Source organism: Theobroma umbraticum, unplaced genomic scaffold, assembly GCF_002168275.2.
Source record: "Theobroma umbraticum cultivar Fairchild unplaced genomic scaffold, ASM216827v3 scaffold_67.0, whole genome shotgun sequence".
Lineage (NCBI taxonomy): Eukaryota > Viridiplantae > Streptophyta > Magnoliopsida > Malvales > Malvaceae > Theobroma > Theobroma umbraticum.
Window position 1 is genome coordinate 1,219,233 of NW_018397262.1, and position 21,969 is coordinate 1,241,201.

At 36.4% G+C, this 21,969-nt stretch overlaps 1 protein-coding gene and 3 pseudogenes across 3 annotated transcripts; 1 reads left to right on the forward strand and 3 right to left on the reverse strand.

The window, feature by feature from the left end:
• Positions 1-47: 47 nt before the first annotated feature.
• Positions 48-2,082, reverse strand: LOC149526966 (multiple C2 domain and transmembrane region protein 6 pseudogene; annotated as a pseudogene).
• A 6,452-nt stretch (positions 2,083-8,534) lies between these two features.
• LOC110419531 (uncharacterized) lies at positions 8,535-10,794 on the reverse strand. Of its 3 annotated transcripts, none has more exons than XM_021432620.2 (2): positions 10,433-10,794; positions 8,535-9,029 (listed from the first exon to the last, which is right to left on the reverse strand). In XM_021432620.2, the coding sequence occupies exon 2, from the start codon at positions 9,002-9,004 to the stop codon at positions 8,684-8,686; it is 321 nt and encodes a 106-aa protein (XP_021288295.1). In that variant the 5' UTR covers positions 9,005-9,029; positions 10,433-10,794; the 3' UTR covers positions 8,535-8,683. The 3 variants fall into 3 exon arrangements, with proteins under 3 accessions (XP_021288295.1, XP_021288294.1, XP_021288293.1); XM_021432619.2 differs by having other exon boundaries at positions 8,535-9,036; positions 10,404-10,775; XM_021432618.2 differs by having other exon boundaries at positions 8,535-9,036; positions 10,433-10,759.
• LOC110419584 (uncharacterized) lies at positions 10,757-12,688 on the forward strand (annotated as a pseudogene).
• Positions 12,689-20,013: 7,325 nt separating this feature from the next.
• Positions 20,014-21,820, reverse strand: LOC149526967 (agamous-like MADS-box protein AGL80 pseudogene; annotated as a pseudogene).
• Positions 21,821-21,969: the final 149 nt, after the last annotated feature.

A 21,969-nucleotide genomic window follows, 5' to 3' on the forward strand; every position in this document is an offset into this window, starting at 1 on the left:
GAAAAACGCGTAAGAGGATCCTGCTTGAGAATTTTTCTTTCCTTTTTTCACCCTCCTCTTCTGCCAATGAGGGCTTGAGCGACTAAGCCAGCGGGGATCAGGAGGCTTACTAGTTTCAAATCTTTGAGGCACATCTCTAAGTGGAATCACTGCCCTCCCAGAATCTCATCCTTGCTAGGTCCAATCCTATCCCCAACAAATATATCTATGTAATCCTCAAAAGGCTCAGAGACAACAAACATAAGCTGGTCATCCCAAACTGGATTTACAGTTCGCTGTAGTGGCTTTGTAAGTCTAATCTGCTTACCAACCACTACCTTTACAAGTGGATCAGGGAGTCGGCCTTTGTCATGTGGGACGAGGTCTTGAGCTTCCATGACATGAATTCTAAGGTAGTACAGCTTGGGGGAGAAATAAACCTTTGATCGCGTATTAGCCAGGTTAGAGTGGCTAACGCTGTGTGCATCAGAGTGCCATGCCTCAGGAAAAGACTCATCGGCTGTGTTCCCATCCACACTGCCAGCATGATTTCCCCTTTAACCTTGTCCCCTTTTTTGTCCGCCAATTTGTACCATTGAGGAGCCAATGGACTATCTGGTGGAACTCGAAGAGGTATTTCTAATACATCAAAAACAACTTTCCCAACAAAATCATCCTTGCCAAAATCCTTATCTTTCACGATTACTTCAAGCAGATTTGATTGCAGCCTTTCCTTTGAGAAAGCAAAGATTTGGTTCCATACCGGGTTTTGATTCTTCTCCAAGTGTTTGGTCTGGCCTTTGTAGTTCCCAAGCTTCACTTCCACATATGGGTCGAGGCTTCCTGAAATATCCATAACAGGGAGATCCTTTGCCTTAACCACATTTACATACAAGTAATGCATCTGCTCCACCAAATCATAAGTGCTTGAAGTCTTGTCACCTCCTCTGTATCGCAAACGCGCTGCCAAAGGCGGACTGGTTTCCACCAACAGGAACTCAGGATTCTGCCTTGGCATCTGCATATGCATTACGCTCGGCGGTGCTGCTTTGGCAAAATCTGCTCTAGTCTCCACCATCGGTGTCTTTTCCTTCATTGCTGCGAATCCTGTCCCAGCAGACATTGGAGGCGGAGCAGCTGGAGGAGGACCCCCAGTTCCAGTCCCTATAGAGTGAAAGGTCCTCACTTCTTGCTCTTTCTTTTTCTTTTTCTTCTTCTTTTCTACCTTGATCTCTTCATCAAAATTATTGGTGTTGATTTCCTGAAGTGGAGTTTCCTGGAATTGGGTATCTTGAAACGGGGACTTTTCTTCATTTTCAGGAATGCTTGTAGGAGCAGGACGTACTGGCTCTGCGTGATGTGAAGCACCATCATGCACTGCGTAAAGTTTCAATGCAATATCACCTTTGACAAGAGAAAAAAAGCCAAGTTTATCAAGCGGATAGCGTTGGATACAGGTCTCAGCTTCCGACGACGGGACAGAAACGCCTGAAATCCTGACTCGACCAAGAAAATTCTTATGGCGACCATGACTGCCTTTTCTATCATTGTACACAGTCACATCGATGAACTTGTTTGGAAGATCCCTGGGATTGTCTACATTGAAAACAAGCTTTTCATTCCAAGAAGGATTGAGATCCTTGTGCTTGGTTTGAGTCCTTTGACGGTGCTCATCAAATTCTACTTCTACAAATGGACTTGCTGAACCCTGACCATCTTTGGGCATGAGATCATAGGCATCATGTACTTCCACTACAAGCTTACTCATGGTAAGATGGGTGGTAGTTTCAAGGGCTCAATTGCCTTGCAAGAATATAGGAAATATTGGAAAAGGTTTTTTCTGTTTTTCTTTTTTGGGTTAATTTTGATCTAAAGTGAAGAAGGGAAGAGAAAGAGTAGAAGTGAAGAAGAAGAAGGTAGAAATGGTGGTAGGAGAGGGAAAGAAACAGACGTGGGGAAGAGAGGACTAGAAGGTGGGAGTGAGATGTTCATTTTGGAGTATGAAGACAGAAACATAAGTTTAGGAGGGAGAGAGAGAAAGAGAGTGGTAAGTGAGGTGGCCCCCCTTAAGTTAATATCTTTGATAAAGGAGATTCTGGTGGGCACATTGTTTGTTAAGTGAGAGAGAGAGAGAGAGAATTTGGGCATATTGATGTAGTTTTCTTCAACAATTATAATATCGGATTGATGGAGATAATGTTTAGATGGTGGGGATTTTCTCTCTGAAGGGGTGAAAGTGATCACTTCATTCATGAAACCTGCAAGTGTTATTTCACTAAAAGCAATCTCCCCTTTTTGTAGGATCCCTCCTTTTCAACGAAACAGGCAGATCCATTTGTAATGCCCCTGGTGGAGGTTGTCAAGTCCTTGGCCTAAAAGGTCAGCAATTTGATAATTCTGCTTTTGCCTAATGAAAGAGATTTCGATTGATTCTCTTTCTTTGCATTACAAAATGAGCTAATCACCTCACTTCATACTTCATCTTGGCCCTGTTGCTCCTTCAGGATTGCCATCCACACCATTAGCCTGCCCTTCTTTTCAAAACCAAAATGAGTTAGGATTGAATTCAATATAATATACAATAATTGCTTTATATATATCCGCTAGTTATTAAGAGGCACTGAGTTCTTATCTGCACATACATGAAGTTGATGGGAAATTAGAAAGAGGCTTGTTTGATAGTTTTAGCCTATGAATTGTCGGTCATACTATTTCCTGAGAAAATTCCATGTCCTGCAAAAGGTTCAAAGAATACGAAACAGACAAACCATCACAAGGTCAACAATCACGACTGAGCAACCCTCGATTTCAACCCATTTCTTTCTTTCTAAATTCAACCAACGAGTCTTGGTTTACCTCATGCAACGCAAAAAGGGGGGGTAAAACTATTTAACAATCAGTTTTATTACCACCTCAACACGTAAGTATTTGTTACTTTTGAAGTATCCATGACGGGTAGTAGTTTTTTTTTTTACTCGAACTCCACTCGAATTTGAACATAAAATATTTTAATTTTCTTTAATTAAGCTGAATAATTTAGAATACCCAATTATAGGATATCCATTCACGTTTATAAATTTTACTGTTTCAATGTTAGATTGCATTGATGATGAGGTGGCATGAACATTGTGGAAGACTTGGTAAAAGAGTGGGAATTCATCTACCTTCGAGGCTAAGTTCTGCATGTCATATCCACCCCTCAAAATAGGATACTGACATGTCTTTTTGATGGTAGAATGGACCTCAGCATGGGATCACCTTTTGCTTTCTCTCCCTTCCTTTTTGCAATTTCTTTTTTCTTTTTATCCTTGTTTGTTTGCATTATTTTATGGAAGATGTGTCCTAGGGGTCCCCTGGCTTTTTCCAAAGGTGCCTATCTGGTATAATACATACAACAATCTATGAAGAAAGTTGATACCATGGTAGATATTACTATAGCAGAAAAAACATAGCATCTTTTGCTCAAAATTAATAGTCCATGCACATTCTTACATCTCTACCATGTGTACAATCTCTTTCCCTAATTGTAAATTCTATATAGTTTTCTTCTAAATAGTTAAAACATGTAATCACCCCATTATGTATAATAAAATACTCTCATAACCTGTATTTTTTAAAAAAAATAAAAGGTAATTTTTATAGATATTTTTTGTTTATTTGTATTTGGACCGACCGACCGACCGACATCTTAAGATTTATGTTAATTGCAAATTTTCCAATAATGATGTTAAAAATGGGATGGTGGACATATGCATACCTAACAAAATTAAAAATAGGTAAAGACTGTGTGTGTGTGTAGTGATATGATTGGACCAGGATTAATGGATAGAGATGAAACCCAAATCAGTTTACCATGAAAAATATGAAAGGCTTAGCTGATCATAAATGGGAAAATGTAGGATGGTCCAAAGGAAAAAGGTGGGACAGGGAAGGGCTGTATTCAACATTTTGAGTAATGGGGTTTTTGACTCTTTCATAGGCAATGGCAGCTACCCCTTGCAAACCCAGTATTCATGGATTCATACCAGCTGCTACTCTCTTTGCTCAAATCAACTTTCCAAGGGACAATAAAAGCAAGTTGACACATGGGAGTTTGCTAATTGCTACCAAAGCCAAAAATATTTATTATAAGGGAAATATCATTTTAAGATATTCTTATTAAGAAGGTTATCATATTCATAATTTCCATATGTATGTTATATTATAATAACTAAAAAAATGAAAAAAAAAAAGAAGAAGCAGAAGAAATAATCCGAATTTTAAGAGGATTAAATCCAACAAAGTCTGATAATAGCCCTAACTGTATTACAAATATATATACATATAGTATTTTTAATTTATAAAACATATAATATCTCGACTATATTACTATTAAAGTGTATAATTCGATGCATAAACTTAAAAATATACAATTGAGAATATTCATCAAGTTAGCCTAATCATTTCTTATGTGGGAAAACTTTATTTTTCAAAAGGCATCTTTAATTTTAATATGGTTTTCATTTTGTGATCACTATCTTGTAATGATGAAGCCAAAGGGTAGTGTCTAATCCTACAACTCAATCAAATAGGGTTCTTACATGGAAAAACTACCTTATCCTTGATTAAAGCTTTTAGGGTTTACCCTTAAATTACCACATAGATTGATGGTAACACAATCTTCTATCTCTCTCTAGCAATCTGATTAGAACTATTCAAATACAAAAATAGGCATGATATACATGGCTTTGAAGAAGCTGAATTTATAAGTCTCCCCACCATCTGTTGCTTGGGATCAGAAATAAATGAAACAAAGGAGGGATGGGGACAGCATTGTCTTGTTGTAAGAGTTGTCCCATCTACAAATACTGATGAATTGGTAAGAAAGAGATGCAGGTATTTGATTAGGCTAGGGCAACTATACAACAGGCTGTTAAGTAGTTAACTGACTGAACTTTGTAAAATTATAGAAAACCCAACCTGTTCACTCCTGTCCCTTTCTACTGAGAGTCGCTACAGCATCATAGACATTGAATTAAGCACTACAATTTTGGTTGGATTCAACTCAACAAGCCAAGAGGGATTATAAAATTGGGGTTTTTTTTTTTTTTACTTACTCGTTTGTTCTCTTTTAACATGCTCAAAACTATTTCTGTTCTTCTTATTGGTGGTTTTAGACAGATGCATGTGGATGCTACATTCCATTTTTATCTCACATTCAAGGAACTTTGAGCATCAGCTTTGGTGTCAGATAGAATATACAAGGCATAACATTTATAATTTTTTTTAAATTATTCAAATATTTTAAATATGTTTTTAATCTTTTATTATATGTAATTAAATTTTTACATTTTTATTTTAAATTAAATAATCTTTATAATTAATGATTGACTAATTCCTATTGATTAAAATGCTACTTATTTTAAAAAAAATTATATAAATTGTATTATTGAATGCCAAAGCTCAATTTAACTTTGATGTTTATGATTACAAGTAGCATGAAAAAAAATACAAAAAAAACTAATTATAAATAAAATAAAATAAAGAAAACCTCTGAATGCCTTATTCTCGGATGTGAGGATGTTCGGGCATTGTTTTAATAGCTTCTATCTCCCATTATTTACCTTGTCCAAATCCTCAATCGTTATAATTAATGTTATTTTTATGCTAATGTGATATTGATGTGAGAGGTAAAATTATAGTATAATCATGTCATCATGTCACATTAACATACCATATCATTATTTATTATGATACGTTAATATGTCATATCAATATCATGTAAATATAGAATAATAAATTACATTTTGATTAATAATTATTAATCAATAAATATTTATTTGATTTAAAATAAAAATATAAAAAATTTAAGTAAAAGTAATGAAAAATTAAAACCTTGTTCGAATTCTCTTTAATAATTCAGAGATAATTTTAGGTACCATGTCGTTTTCCTTTTATGATAGTAACCGAAATTGCCTAAATGGAAAATAAGCAGCTTTGTTAATTTGTTATATACTAGTTCAATATTTGAACACATGTTTGATTCATAAATCTAAATTATTTATTTGTTCGATCACATTCTAAAACCTACATGACAATTGACAATTGTTCTGTTTCTTTTACATTTTGCCCATTTCGTCTCTCTTCATTAAACATTTTGATGATTGAGGTGGGTGGGAAGAGCTTGTCAAACATGGTTCAACCATGTGTAAGCAGGTAATAAAAATAAATAATAATTGAGGATAATAAATTGAAAAAACAAAAACATAGATTGGAATCCAGAATGAAGGTCTAGGAGAGGCATGTGCTTGCTTTCTTCACCATTCCTCTATGTTTTGTTTGTAGCATCGAGCCCACATGGAAAGGCACATGCTACCTTTTTGGCTAATTTTTTCTTTCTATATACTACCCTTTTTACAAAGATGGCGACTTCATCAAAAAGAAGATACTAGAATAATAGAACGTAGCTTTGCTCTATGCAATCCGATGGAGAACATACTTTTTCAAGTTAAGGAACACTTGAGTATTTCTCTAATTTGCTAAAGGATAAAGAACATTTAGGCTTTAAGTTGATGATCCCCATACCCTTTTGGTAGCCGATGATGAATAGCAAAGAGAGGATATGGGGCGCAATATTCATTGTTGATATTTTCCAAAAGAAACAATCCCAATATTTTATTCATATGGATAGTGCTTGTATTTTTATTTATATTTTTAATTTAAAAGACGAAAAAATATTTTATTTATAATATAAAATCTATGATATTTTATCTCACTGAATTATATAACGTCCTCATTACACTAATTCTTTTCTCTATAAAAAAATTAACTCATCTTAATCCGGATCTATCTCTATTTTGATGTTTCTCATAGAGTTTCTATATCAACAGTCGAAAAAAATTCTTAATAATTTTAAGTTAAGACTTATTACATCTCTTATTAGTGTAAATTTTATGACATTTATATAAAAATAATAAAAAATAATGTACAATGCTACTTATCCAGCATTAATGCAACCATCCATGTTTTTTTTTTATAGAAAATAAAGAAAAAGGCAGGGAAATGAAAATTTCAATGGAATCCAGGTCATGGGTTTGTATCCAAATTGTTTTATTCAAAGCCGTTCAAAACACGCTCTCCAAATTTGAATTACGTGGCTCCACCGCATACAAACCAACACTCATAGCACAAACTTTTGGTAGTCTTAGTCTAAATAATTAACTCAAGTCAACATACGAACAAAGTAATGGCTTTTTCCAAAGATGGTGTCTTAATACTAATTACCAACACCACCTCGATTGGCTCTGTCGATAAAAGTCGTTTATCTCGACATAAATAATTTTAAATTTTAATATTTATATCTCAACGTAAAATTTGAAATAATTAATTTATTTCCAATTTTTTTTAAAAAAAGACAGTGTAATTAAAAGGCTTAACGCAACCTTAAGGGCCGGAAGTTTTCATTTCTTTTTAATGTAAATTAAACAAAGTGGAAGTCCTTGTGACAAAATAAAAATTAAATTGCCAAATGGTGGAATAACCTCAATGGGGAGGAGGTTAGGGTCGGGAAAGTTTGGGGCGCTACCAACCCTAGGGTTGCTTGAGCCGAAGGCTTTCAATGAATGGCATTAAAAACGAGGGGATGGTTTCAAAGTTCAAACTCAATTAATCCGACCTTATGATTTCTCACATGTCAACTCGTAATTGAAAAGGGAATTGGCAGAAGGGATTGTGATTCAATTTGGTTAATCGGATGAGGTGGCAATGCTACAATTTATGGTTGTGTGATTAATGCAAAGCACCGAGCTAAACCCAAAGCCAAGAAACTCAGGAAAGCCCAAGGCAACCCAAGTTCTACCCCACAAAATAGGACATATTCAACCAACCATTGGATGGCTAATTTGTTTTAGAACAATTTCAAATTGTATAATTAGCACTAGTCTACTTGTCTACTTCAATGAATCTCTCTCTCTCTCTGTATATATATGTAAATATATATATATATGCATATATACATATACATATACATATGCATATATACATATACACATACGTGCACACGTGTAGTTCTGTGTATATAAGAAAACCTAGACAGGGTATCTGCTCAACTTCATTGCTTATTGATTCTTTGCATCCTCCCATGTCTATAAAAATTTATACATATGCATATATACATATACATATACATATGCATATATACATATACATATACATATACATATACGTATGCATATATACATATATATATGCATACGTGCACGCGTGTAGTTCTGTGTATATAAGAAAACCTAGACAGGGTATCTGCTCAACTTCATTGCTTATTGATTCTTTGCATCCTCCCATGTCTATAAAAATTTATCAAGATAGAGCTCTCAACAAACACACTGGTGTCATCATACAGAATCTACAGATTTTTTGGTAGTTTTTGAGACTTCTTGATATTTCATTAATCTAGATGCCAGGTACAAATAAGAGTTCATATCTACCTTCAAGTGGCAATGCCTCTTATAACAAATATATTTGATCATTATATTATTAAGAAAGGACTGTATTATATCCCCCTTTTTGAGAAAATCTAATATAAATGTGATAAAATATAATAATAATGTAAAGGTATTTTACACTATCTTCATTACTCGGTAATTTGACAAAATCGTCGGTCATGCAGTCCAAATCAGAATAATTTCTTTTTCCTGCATAAAAGAAACTTGAACTTAGCATAAAACTACCTAGGAGTTTTATCAGCAGATGTCGGAGCCTTCGAAACGGATTTAGCAGAGTTTGCAGCTTCCTCATTTTCAACAAGTTTGCGGAGTCTCGCTTGAAGGACTCGAACTCTGTCCTCAGTCTTGCGAAGCTTTCTCCATCTGTAAGCAGTCCAAAGTGCCAAACCACCATAAACAAGTGTGTACGACGCCCAAACATAAGGATAAGTTTCAGCATGCTCCTTCATTTTCTGATATCTTTCCTGCACCAGTTCCGTTAGACTAGTAGCCGGAGTACTTGTGGTTTGCTGAGATGCTTCTCCTTCTTGCTGAGTTGCCATTTTTGGCCTTCTATGCTATCCAAACCTGCAAACTGAGCAAACAGCAGAATGAAGGCGCCAGATATCATGCAGCAAGACAAAATAATAACATCAAAACAAAAGAATAAGGACAGAAAGTGCCAGGAAACATTAGAGAGTTACAATGTTTACCCAGAACTTGATATGGCATTTAAAGTATAAATATTCACAATCTAATGTATACTGTCTATAATCAAAGGTTCAACACTGATTTGGCAGGATATCTGCACAACTTAAGGGAGAAAACTAGGTGGTAGCACATTTTAAGTACAGCCTAGACATACAATCAGAATTGATATACACTAACAAACCATTATAAATACACTAATGACAACACTGAATCTGTAAGAGAAACTGGATCAATATTAAAATCTCTTTCAAGTTTTATTAAGTAGAATCCATAAGGTGACATATATCATATAGCAGTTTAGCAATGGCATGACAGATACCAACCGCTGGAACAAAGTAATGGCTTCTTGTCACCTGTCATATTAAGTGCTCGTTTTGGTAACTGCTCCTACTTGGTATAGGAGTAGGAGCTGTGACAATTCATTTGTCACTTTTTTGGGAGGAAAGAGCGGCTAATCAGCAGACTCCGTTCTAAGCTCTCTCTAAACACGCCCTCTCAATACCTTTCTACTTAGCTCTAGCTCCGCTGCTTCCTATTCTCTACATTTTATCGATTACTGCCAGCTACAGCACTCAGCACTTCAAGGACTACTCCAGTCTTTCTCTCCATCGCCTCCTAATACATACTGTTTTACTTGTCCACAACACTATCTCTCTCGCTAACACAGAAATCATATATTTGGAGAGATGATTTTTTTATTAGTGGACAATTACGTTGTAATCGAATTCAGTTTAATGATACAGTGAGGGGTTTTATGTGCTACAGGCCAACGCACAACAAGCTAGTATCCTCCAATGGCCTGAGCGATGAGACAAATACACAAAAAATTACCAAACAAAAAGAAGTGCATTGCCTAATGTATTACAAAGATTAGGCATTATCTAATATCTATCACAATTAACCAAAGTATCATCAAAGTACCCATCACTTTCTGCGTTTTTGTACATTTAACACAAGAATAGGAAGACCCACAACACAGAGAAATTCAAGATGGAGTAATGGCAGAAGCTAAAGACAATTAGATTCGAAGAAACGAAGAAATCTAAAGTGGGTTTTCTTCAAATTTGAAGAAAAACTTTTTTTTAAAAAAAAGGCCAATAACTGAGATGAATCCATATATAAGAGAACTAAAACAAAGTAAATAGAAAACGAGAGAAATACCCAAAACTGGACTATGCTTACGGATTCTATAAGATCCCAGGAAAATTGATGTAACAAAGAAATTTTACGAAAAAGCAAAACAATTAATACCTTTACAAGGATAAAAAGCAACAACCAACCTCTGTCAGCGGTGGTCGGAGTAACGAGTGGTGGCCAGCGACGACGGCGGGGATGTTCACCACAATAATAAACCAGCGTTGTCAAAGTGGCAGAATGAAGAGGGCTGAGGGTTTTGGGTTTTAGTATCTCTCTTAATCCAACGACCTTCAATGAACCTCCATAGATCCAATGGCCTGAAACCATATAAACAAAAAAGAAAACACTTTTTTTCTAAATTTTTTGTATAAAGAGGAATTTATAAATGTATAAATTAAATACTGAAATACGGTTGATATTTCATTATCGTGCACTTCACTATGTTCTTTAGTTGAATTTCGTAAAACATGGATGATGGATCTGGTTTCATTTGGATCAGAGTGGACTTAATGAGGCCGAGCGAAACCAATAGAAAGGGCTTATCTCCATGCTTACCGCCTGGAAGCATTGGGCTCAAGCTTCGTCCAACTTTTCTCGAATTTTCTGTTCTTTATAGGTGTTGTTATAAAGCCCCCGAAATGCAGCCACGTACAAAACGACGTGGTTGAGTCAGTGGCAACGCGTCCGTTTCCTAATGGCTACATGCAACGTGGACTATGGACAACGTTTCTTAAACCTGAATTTGAACTTGAACTTGGAAGCATATCTTCCAAGTCTTAAAATGGATATTTGCAGCCAATAGAATCTCATAACAAGGAGGAAATTACGACTGGAAGAAGAGATATGGTCGGCTACCCCACAGAGGGAACAAGGCCATAGAGTCATGGTTGTTGAATATGATGAAGATGGCAAACGTAACACCAAGGTCTCAATCTCAGCCCCACCGCCACAGCAGCAGCAAGAACCAGGGGAATATTTTGACAAGGAAACTATCAAAGACGCCGCATCCGCGCTGCCAAATCTTGGCCAAGGCATTTCACCTCAAGGAAAAGCTGGCGTCGGAAAACACACCCGGGAGCTTACTTGTGATGCTTTCGGGAAATGTACTAACAAGATCGCCACTGTCCTTGGCAAAGCTAAAGACAAGGTTTCAGATACCGCACAAGAAGCTAAAGAGAAGGTTAAAGAAAAGGTTTCGGAAACGGCACATGAAGCTAAAGAGAAGGTTTCAGAGACCGCACGTAAAGCTGAAGAGAAGGTTTCGGAGACAGCATGTGGAGCCAAGGAGAAGTTAGCTGCTCCAAAGAAGTGGATGTCACATGAAGCCAAAGACAAGGTCGCAGGAACAGCACATCAAACTAAGGAGGCTGTGGGTGATGCTTTAGGCAAAGCAAAAGAGGCAGTCGTGCCAAAGGGCCAAGATGTTAAAGAGAGCGCAAAAGAGTCCATTGATAAGACCAAGGACGGTGCAAAACAGCCAAAGACACAACAAAGACGGCTGGGGAGCATATAGTGGGAAATGTAACAGAGCAAGCAGAAAAGGTGAGGCAAAAGGCCATGGAGGAAGCTAGAGAGGCAAAGAAGGTGAAAACTAGTGCAAACAAGTTCTTTGAAGGGGCTGAAGTACATGACCTCGATGGAGGCGCTGAATTCAGTGGTGGGCATGGCTAACTTGTTGGGGTTAGCTACAGCTCATGGGATGAGTGTGTGGGTTAAGTTTATTTCGAGCTATGTTTTGGCAGGACTGCTGCCAAGACAGCAGTTTGGGGTGGTGCAGAGCAAAATATATCCTGTTTACTTCAGGGCTATGGCTTAGTTATAGTATTGGGTTGGCTCTCTTGGGGCACGTTTTGGATTGTTCTCAAGCAAGCCAGAGATGTTTCAAGCTTACAATCTTTTGTCATCCCTTTTAATGGTTTTGGTCAATGCACTGCATTTGGAGCCTAAAGCCACAAAGGCACCTTGCTTTCTCATGCTCATGATTGCATATATGTTGCTTGATATTATCAGTTTAAACAATAGTAGTAATTTATCCCAGCCAATTCTGCTTCTTTCTGACATTATGTATTGGATGTGATATGTTGCAGGTTATGTTTGAAAAGATGAAATTGGAGAAAGAAGAAGGCAGAGGAAGAGATCATGACTTTGTTGCTGAGGGAAGCAGGGCCACTGAGCCACCACCAAGTGTTACTGAACCAGCAGCTACAAAAACCAGGGAGGCTCCCTTTTCAGCAGCACCCACCAGTTCAGAACCGGACGTCGTTAAGTAAAGCATGGCTGGGCTGAATTAGAGGCTCAAGAAGCTAAATACAAATTCATCACTTCTTAATGTTCTCACTCTATTGGCTCTCACCTGGCATCTTGTTTACCTTGGCCAGCACCTAAGCATCAACTGTTGATACTATAGAAATATAGATAGTTTACTCTTGTAACATACGTAGTTGTTTGATATTAGCTGTAAGCTGTTTGTGAGATGGTTGTAATTTGTAAAGATTCAGTCTTGGACGCTTGGCTTTAATAACTATTTGGACGAATCAGAGTAGAATATGTTAATTATTTTCAAATAAAGGAGTAGAATATTTTCATTATTCCAACAACAATATTCTTAATGTTTTAAGTAATAATATTTGATAAATTATTTAATTCTTTTTATATTTATTTTTAAATATTTTTTAAAAATTTTAATAGATATTTGGAAATGACCGAATTTGTACAAATTATATAATATATATATTTTATATATATCTTGTTAATGAAAAAAAGGGATTTTTTTATTCTAAAATCGATTCATTGGTATTTTTTGTAATCATGCTAAGTTGTTCACTCTTGTGACATTTTTCTTATGATACAAAAACCAAAAGAAACTCAAACAAAATTCTTTATCAAAATCATGAATGACAAGTCACCCCATATTATCATCTAAATTGGCAGTCGAGTAGTTCGAGCCTTGAGGATGAATAGTGTGAGTGATGATGAGGTGCAGGACTCAATCAAAGAAACATAGCCTTGTGCAACTAGCACCGCCCCCGTCATTTGGTGTAAGGTAGATAAACACTAACCGAAGGTTCCCATTATCAAAGACTTAGCAGAATTTTCTTGGAGGGAAGTAAGGTGAAGGACTCATTCTATCAGCTCACGAGTAACAAGGATCCGTTGTCCCATGACATGGGTGACAAACGTATCGTCATGCTTCACTACCTAACTTGCTTCGGACTCAGCATATTTTTGTGTTGCATTGAAGTAAAAAATCTAAACCAAATTCTCATAGTATTTCCTATTCATGTGCAAATAAGTGTCTAGCCTAAATTTTCAAAGTTCGCAAGGTATGGGGAATCTATGGACTTTAAATAATCAAAGTCAATTATACGTTCGGGCATTACCTTGCTTTTGCCTAAATTGGCGTAGAATTTCTCAATGTGCGATGGATGTTTCTGCACTAATAAAACCGCCTGAACCACTATTGTCAATCACCTTTGTGTGCTTAAGTCTGCGACTCATTTTCCTAAATGAGGAAATTTGGAGGCTTCGAGTGTTTTGAGGCAAAACGATTCGATAAAGATGTCAAATATGATGACGTAAATGATTTAATGGACAAAATCAGAAAATGAGTTCGGTTAATTTGTCACTTCGTGGGCAAACGTTGAGAGGGAAACCCTAAAAAGAGTTTAGAGTCGAACAAATTTTGTAGTCGCGAAACTCAAAATTTAGTAATCGCGTGATTCCATATCCAATACTCGCGCAAATCAATATCAACTGGCGACGCAATTCCATAATAACCAATCACGCGACTCCATTTTTACTATGCACGTGATTTTATAATAAATACTTACGCGATTCCATAACAACTAATAACGCGACTCCATATTTACTACTCACGTGATTCCATATTTACTAGTCGCGTGATTCCAATTCTATGACTCAAACAATTTCATATTAACTAGTCACGTGATTCAAAATTTAGTAGTCACGTGATTCCATATCAAATACTTGCCCGAATCAATATCAACTAGTGACGCGATTCCATATCAACCATTCACGTAATTCAATAGCAACTGGTTACAACCCTATGTCATGTAATGCAATTTAACATGTCATATAGGCTACAAAGTAAGGGGGGTTGGCATATGCAAACACATGAACGCTGGCATGTAAATTGCGTAAAATTCTAACAGAATTGAAGATATGAATAAGAAATAAACAATGTTGTTGTTATTGGACTTGTATGCTTATCATATTAATGAATATAGAACTGTTGTTATTGCCTTTTTTTTCTTTTTTGTTACATGGTACAAAAAAGAAAAATTTGTAAATGATACAACAAAGAATAAAAAGGACATGATACAAAACAATGTTATTTACATATTGAAAAAAAAAGAATAAAAAAATTTAAAAAATTTAACATGGGATGCTATTTGCAAAAATCTCAAGGGTAAACTTTTTTTGAAGCTTGTTTATGGCATTTGCCTTCAGTGTATGATCTTCCGAACCCTTCAACCATTACAACGAGGTGATAACCCAATCCCTGCAACTATGTGAATCTTGCTATTTTAGGGTTTTTGCATTTAACTTATACATTATCTGCGTCAAAGGTCACTTTTGACAACGCGAGCTGCCAAAGTACCTGATTTGGTGGCATATAACGGGAAACAATGTTGTTAGTGGACTCATATGCTTATCACACAAGCTGGACTTCAATATATCTATTCGACTGTATGATGAGTCCGCTAACATCATACTCCAATTCAATTAGTTGATGTGCACTACCACCCAATGGCCGTCAAAATAGCACTGTACAAGAATTGAGTCAACCTCGTGCCATGGCAAACCCCACGGAGGACTCTCACCCCTCGCATACTTAAGCACATGGTCTGGCATTACCACTTTACTCGGCTTGAATGTCTTATCAGTCAGGGAAAGCTTCATTTCTTGGCTCAAAGCCAGCAAAATAAGCTATCAATTACGTTACGCACAATAATTAGATGCCATTAAGTAATACACACCTAATAAATTTGAATAATTACAACATATTAAAATATATATATATATAATATACTTACATAGAAGTAGTTGTCAACGATGCATATTCTCTGCCTGTAGAGTTATGGACGGTGTTCGTGCGCCCGCTTACATAAGATGTTGATGCATGCGTTAATGTGTTAGTTGTCCAACAACTCAACCGACATCTCCAATCACCAGAAAAATTGAGGGCCCTCTTGCCCTTCAATGCCCAGAATGTTAACCTTGCATATTTATAACACCCACATTAAAACGTCTATGGAATAAAAACCTAGAATCGTTAACCCTAGTATCATGTACCGTTATCATTTTACCTGGCTTTCTCGTTTTTCATGAAGGACTCATATCTGTCTTTCAAATCATCTTTTGCTTTGCGCTGGACTAATAGCCGGTTAACGTATGGGCTTTGAAGGTATTTGCTAGCTAAGCTCACATGTGCATCTTTGGCCTGAGGTCGAGGTGGAGCCTCAGGAAAAAGTGTGATCTCACCAGGAGGGGGGCCTTTCCTGGAGTTGAGACAAGAGCAAGGCATAGGGAAGTTGTAGTTCCATTACTTGCAAGATGAGGTTCCTCTTCTACCTAAGATAGAAGTGAAGCCTCAGTAGAAAGTCTGCACTGACAATGCTGGAGGGCCTCTAGTGGAGATGGGATAGGAGAAAGGTCTAGTGAAGTTGTAGTTTGACTACTTGCAAGATAATGTTTGATAGGGGTAGCAGGAGGTGAGCTTCAAGCTAATGCAATAGATTGATTTATGCCACCTGTATTGTCAAGATCAACTCAAGTACCGCTACCCTCTTTGTTGAGTGCACCATCCTCTTCACCCATCGATCGACCCTAAACAATTGAAAAAATCAGACACATTAGAACAGTGTATACATCATACATGTTATAACTCACACAATGAAAAAGATAAAAGCTCATACCTCATAACGGTCGATCAGTTGACCGATAATCTAATCTTTCAGCCCTTGAAGTGACTCCTGGATATGCAGATGGAGTGACTGCATCTGCATCTACATCGCCCGCTAGATCTCCAACTGCATTGCATGTCTCTGTCAACATCTGTCCGTAATGACTGCATCTACATTTGCATGTCCATCTACATATCCCTTTGTAATAACTGTAGGTCTTTCTTCCACTATATCCTCATCTGTTACAGTTTTCGCTTAATCCTTATAGTCATTTGAGGATGCAGTGATGGATTGTGCGCCTAACCATGAGGGCCAGCAGCAAAAGCAAGAAGAAAAGTAGCGTGAGGAGTCATGGCAATTGCAGAAGGAGTAGCAACATCAAAAGCAACAGGAGAAACAACATGAAGAGCCATAGGAGGAGAATCAGGCGCCTCAGCAGCAGGGAATTGGGAATAAACCTCCTTGTCCATGGTGCGTCTCTGCTTAATGCCTTGTTTTATCATACTTTTCCCTTTACGGTCCATATCTTCCTTCTTTGCTGAGGACCGAATTTTGGTCGACCCTCCAACTTCCATAATGGAGCGTATTGCTGCCCCTCAGAGATATTAATTTTAATGTCGGCCCAATATGCAGTCAACATCTCTTCCGCAATTGGCTCTAACATCCTGACTAAGCACAATTGCACCAAAACATACATTGCCATTAGGTTTAACCCTCGCTACCCTATGAGAATAAAAATTAAAGTTCTTTTTTTAAATGGCTCCATGCATAAGGCATTTCTGAGAATAGGCTTGAACATAATTTTAAATGTTTCAAGCCAAGAGAAATAAAATTTAGACAAAACTATCATTATTGAAATTGACACATTCATTTTGTTATGCACCTCAACCCAAAACCTATTAACTGGTCAAGTATGTTTATATGGTCCATAACTCTTCAGTTGTCATTGGTAGACCGTACATCTCCTCAGAAGCAATTTTGTCGTAAGCATTCCTCGCAGTTTAACTTTCAAGCATTTTCATAGTAGTAGGAGCATTTTGGATTGGTTATTATTCACATAAAGGTAGTTCGCAGATTAAGCAATGAGAGGAAGTTTAATAAAATAAAAATATATGCTTTCTTTACTCACCTTGCCTTCTCTCTCCAAACTTGCAATCTTGGCGTGGAAGCCTACAGGCTTCACCTCACATGCCCATTTCAGCATTCTTGGGCAAACCTGTCCACACTGACATTGCCTTCCAAACAAGCTTCGAATTACAGGAATTGCTTCCGACGCCTAAAAGTGCACATCAATTGTGAATCATTTTTTACTCACCTCATAAAATCTTATGTAAAAAGAATAATGATAAACATTATGGTATGGCGCACTACTTGAAATACCCATATAAATCCGTAAAGGTGGTAACGTTTCTTCTTTGCTACTCCCATTGATGGAGGTTCGAAACCCCTCATCAAGTAATAGACAATTAGACTCCAAACGTTTGTGCCCCATGGGAATGCATTCCAATCATCGATGTTCTCAACCAATGACAACAACCATAGAATCACTGATCGTCGGTAGTCTTGACTGAATAAAACATTACTATCTTGGTCGCATTTCCCTTCTGTTGAAACTACCCTCCCTTGAACGTCTCTAAAACTTATTGTATCTTCACCTCATTTCCCTGTCCCCAATATCGCAAGTGAATTCCTCTAGGGATGGCCTTATAAGGATTCACAATAAGGGTCGGTAGGCCTCCAAACTTTTGTCTTGTCACCACGCAGAACTCCTTCATCAAAAACTGGGCCTTCGTTCTGCCTATGGCAAACCATAACTCATCCTTGATGGTGTCTGGTTCATTGATTCTGCATAGGATTAGGTTGTGCATGAGACTGACACAGAATAAACTCTTCTCTGATTCGACGTCCATCATATGCCCAAAGCATGTTCTCTTCAAGGTTTCTAACTCATTTACTTTCCACAGCTTCTCACGTATCACATGCAGATGCGACCATTTACAATGGATGCTAATGCCAGCGTTGAACCCCCACAAAGCAAAGATTTCATATTATTCTATTTTGTTCTTGTGCCGGCCATCTGCAACATAAAACAGATAACTTTTCTAATTTAGTCATGTTAATACCATCATTGTAGATTAACAAAAAAAACAAGAATTTCTGAGAAATAGCCTTCATTAGAAGCTCACTCCAAAAATAACCCTCTCAATAATATCAATTTCAACTGTTTTTAGACAGCCCTCAAACAGCATAATTAATGCAAATGTCGAGCATGGATTATTAAGTAAATCAACAAATATCTATTAAAGCATTACAGTTGACCCAAAATAATACAGACCTATCTAGTAGTTACGTAGTGTTAAACCCTTATGCAATCACACAAAGCCTAAGTAATGCCATGGCTCATTCCAATCACATTGTCATGCAATGGTTTATCAATAGGTAGCGCAATGACCTATCAACCAGTCACGCAATGTTAATCCCTAATGCAATCATGCACACCCTAACCTCATTCCAAGTTTCAGTTATACTGTCACACAATGACCTTTCAATATGTCACGCAATCACATATCAAACACTCACACAATGATAAACCCTAATGCAGTCATGCACACCCTTAATGACCCCATGCCAAAATCCAATCATGCATAAGGTGCGAACCACATAAGCAAGCCCTCAGTCACGCAATATCTAAACCCTCAAACCAATTCCTATCAAAGGTTCGTAACGTATACATATCAACCAGTAGCGCATGCTTGGTCACCTTTCGACCCCAACAACACCAACAATACCACCTTCATGTTTACATTCAACAATTTCAAACAACAAACATATCAATATGAATAAGCAATATATATAAGTTTATGCTCAAAAACATAAACCCTAAACATGAAGAATAACCATTTCTCCACATGGTTCAAAATATAATAAATATATATATACCTTTCTCCGCGTAATGTGAACTTCTTCTCACTACTTAATATATGAACTACCTTTATGCAAATAGTAAGCAATCCAAAATGCTCCTACCACTGCGAAAATGCTCGAAAGTTGAACTGGCGAGGAATGCTTTCAACAGAATTGCTTCTGAGTAGATGTACGGTTTGTCGTTGAGAACTGAGTAGTTATGGACCATATAAACATACTTGACCCATTAATAGGTTTCGGGTTGACGCACGGATCCAACGAATGAGTCGGTTTCACTAAGGACAATTTTGTCTAAATTTTATTTCTCTTGGCTAGAAACAATTAAAATTATATTGAGGTATATTCTCATAAACGTCTTATGCATGAAGCCCATTTAAAAAAAAAACTCTTTAAAAATAATGGAATGATTATACAATGAAATTTTTTTACAAAGGTTTTAGACCTTTTGTAGAATATTCCTTCCCTTTTCTTGATTCACTCTTGATTATCTCTCAAACTGATATACTAATCGGTTTACGAAATTGATTATTCCATTCTATAATCGTCCTAAATTATAATAAAATGGAAAAGGAAATTCGAATTAAATAATATAGTATAATAATTAAGGATGACTCACCAAAGTTAATTATAGAGATTGTAAATTAATTTTTAAAACTGACAACACATCAGCATAATTATTGCATAATTATTACTTTATTTTTGAATGTTATCTCATCATTTCATTGAATTTAATGTCATATCAATACAATCAAATAACAGGTTAACATATATCACAAAAAATTTAAACAACGTTCACGATTGAACTAATATTATAAATTCTCGAACTTTACAAATTATTGTAAAAAAATTAAATCCATTATTTTGATGGAGTACATTGACTAATTACATAATTTGTGCAACAATTTCCAAGATCTATATAGAATTTCTGCCTTTCCAGCTACAAAATCACCATCTATGAGAAGGAGAAACGACGAATAAAAAGACCTATTATTTTAAACAATGCACAATCACCTCCACCACCATCACCATCCATGTTTTGATCAGAACACACATACACAAAGAGCTGTTATACCAAGTGCTATGACTCGATTTGATGACCTCAATCATAGGATCTTAATCAACAAAAGCCTCACACTTACGCCTGTCTTTTTACTTGTGCTTAGAATTGGCAGGAGGTAACATAACTCCACCTGTACTTGTTTTTTTATTGCTGTTAACCTCAATAATTGTCAACAAAAAAATGTATGATATATTGCAGGAGTATGAACTTTAGTAGTAATGCAGGTCAAAGATAGGATTGGTAGACAGAAATATCAGATGAGCTTAAACAATGCTTTTTTCATATTCTGTAATAGCATCAGATGTAAATGTACAAAAAAAGTAGCTTCAGGTGTACCATTTCTATATCCATAACTGCAGAAAATCTGGCAAGATAGATAACATTTCTTTTGTCATTCCTTTTCCTTGATGTAAGTATCCACTATAAACTATGAAAGCATTAGATGCAAACCTCAAATCGAGGATAAAAATTCATCTAAATGACTCAAACCTATGAGGAGATCAATTATGTCAATTCACAATTCATAAGCGCGGATATCTATTTATTGTTCAAAGTATCAGATCTCAGGTAATTGAATGGGTAAAAACATATGCCAAATGGTGACCTTAAAAAGAAAAAGAAAGAATGGTGCGATATCAACTGATTAAATATCAGCCACAGCGGTTTTTTTTTTGCAAAGCTAAGCGTATGCTTCCAAGCAAAGAGAATTGGCTCTATAACGACCTGGTGGTCCGATAAAATTCTAATTATTGAAATGATTCCAAGTTCTGAGCCTAGGAATAGCTGCATCATGAGATAGCATTTTCACGATTAAAGTCTGCAAACAGTGGTATGAATGACTATAGATAAAGGTGGAATGTAGAAAAAAAATGGTAAAGAATTTACAATGCTAGACAATTATCCTGAGAACTGAGAACATTAAAAATGAAAACAATTTAAAATTTATTCATGTAGAGCAAAAGAGATTTCTGAACATGCAAAAGTACTCTTCACATCTAATCTCAGATGAAAAGCCCTGTGTTCTAAGTATGCTCTACTTTTATTTCCATTTCCTAATAACTTGATTAGGCTTTGAAGCCCTTACTCTCGATCTTTTGGGTGACAAACTTAATCTTTTCCTTCAATAGATGAACCAATTCTTTCAGATATTCTAAATTATTCAAATCACAGTTATTTTCAGCTGCCATGCTTTCAGCCATAACAAGATCCATCTCCAGCTCTCCATTTTTCTTCCTTTGCTTGTCCAATCTTACATTCAACTGCATTATGCTTCTTCTAAGTAAACTGTTCTGGTTCATCATATACTTACCTTGGACCTCTGCAGGCAAATTCTTGAACTTTTCGAGCACATTGTATGCCTCAATTGGGGAAGGCCAAATTTCCGGTTGTGCATCATAAGTACTGAAAATTATTGCGCAAGCAGCGACACCACACAGGGTTGTCAGCTCATTGAGCTTCTTCAACAGCCCAGCCTTTCTTTTCTTAAGAGTCGCTTTCCTGGCAGATTCATTAGAAATCAACTCAAGCGTAATCTTCTTTCTTGCCATGGTTAAGAATGAAGAGAAGGAATGCCACAGCCTTTTGGAAAAACATGGATATAAATGCATGGCCATCACCATATATGGTTAATAAGAACTTAATGTGCTAACATCGTAACTGAAAAGCTCATGGTTTCCTCATGAGCAAATTCTGAATTAAGGACGCGTGTAAACTGATAAATGGGAAAACTTTCTAACAGAAATTTTTCAAACAATAGTTACAGACTTAT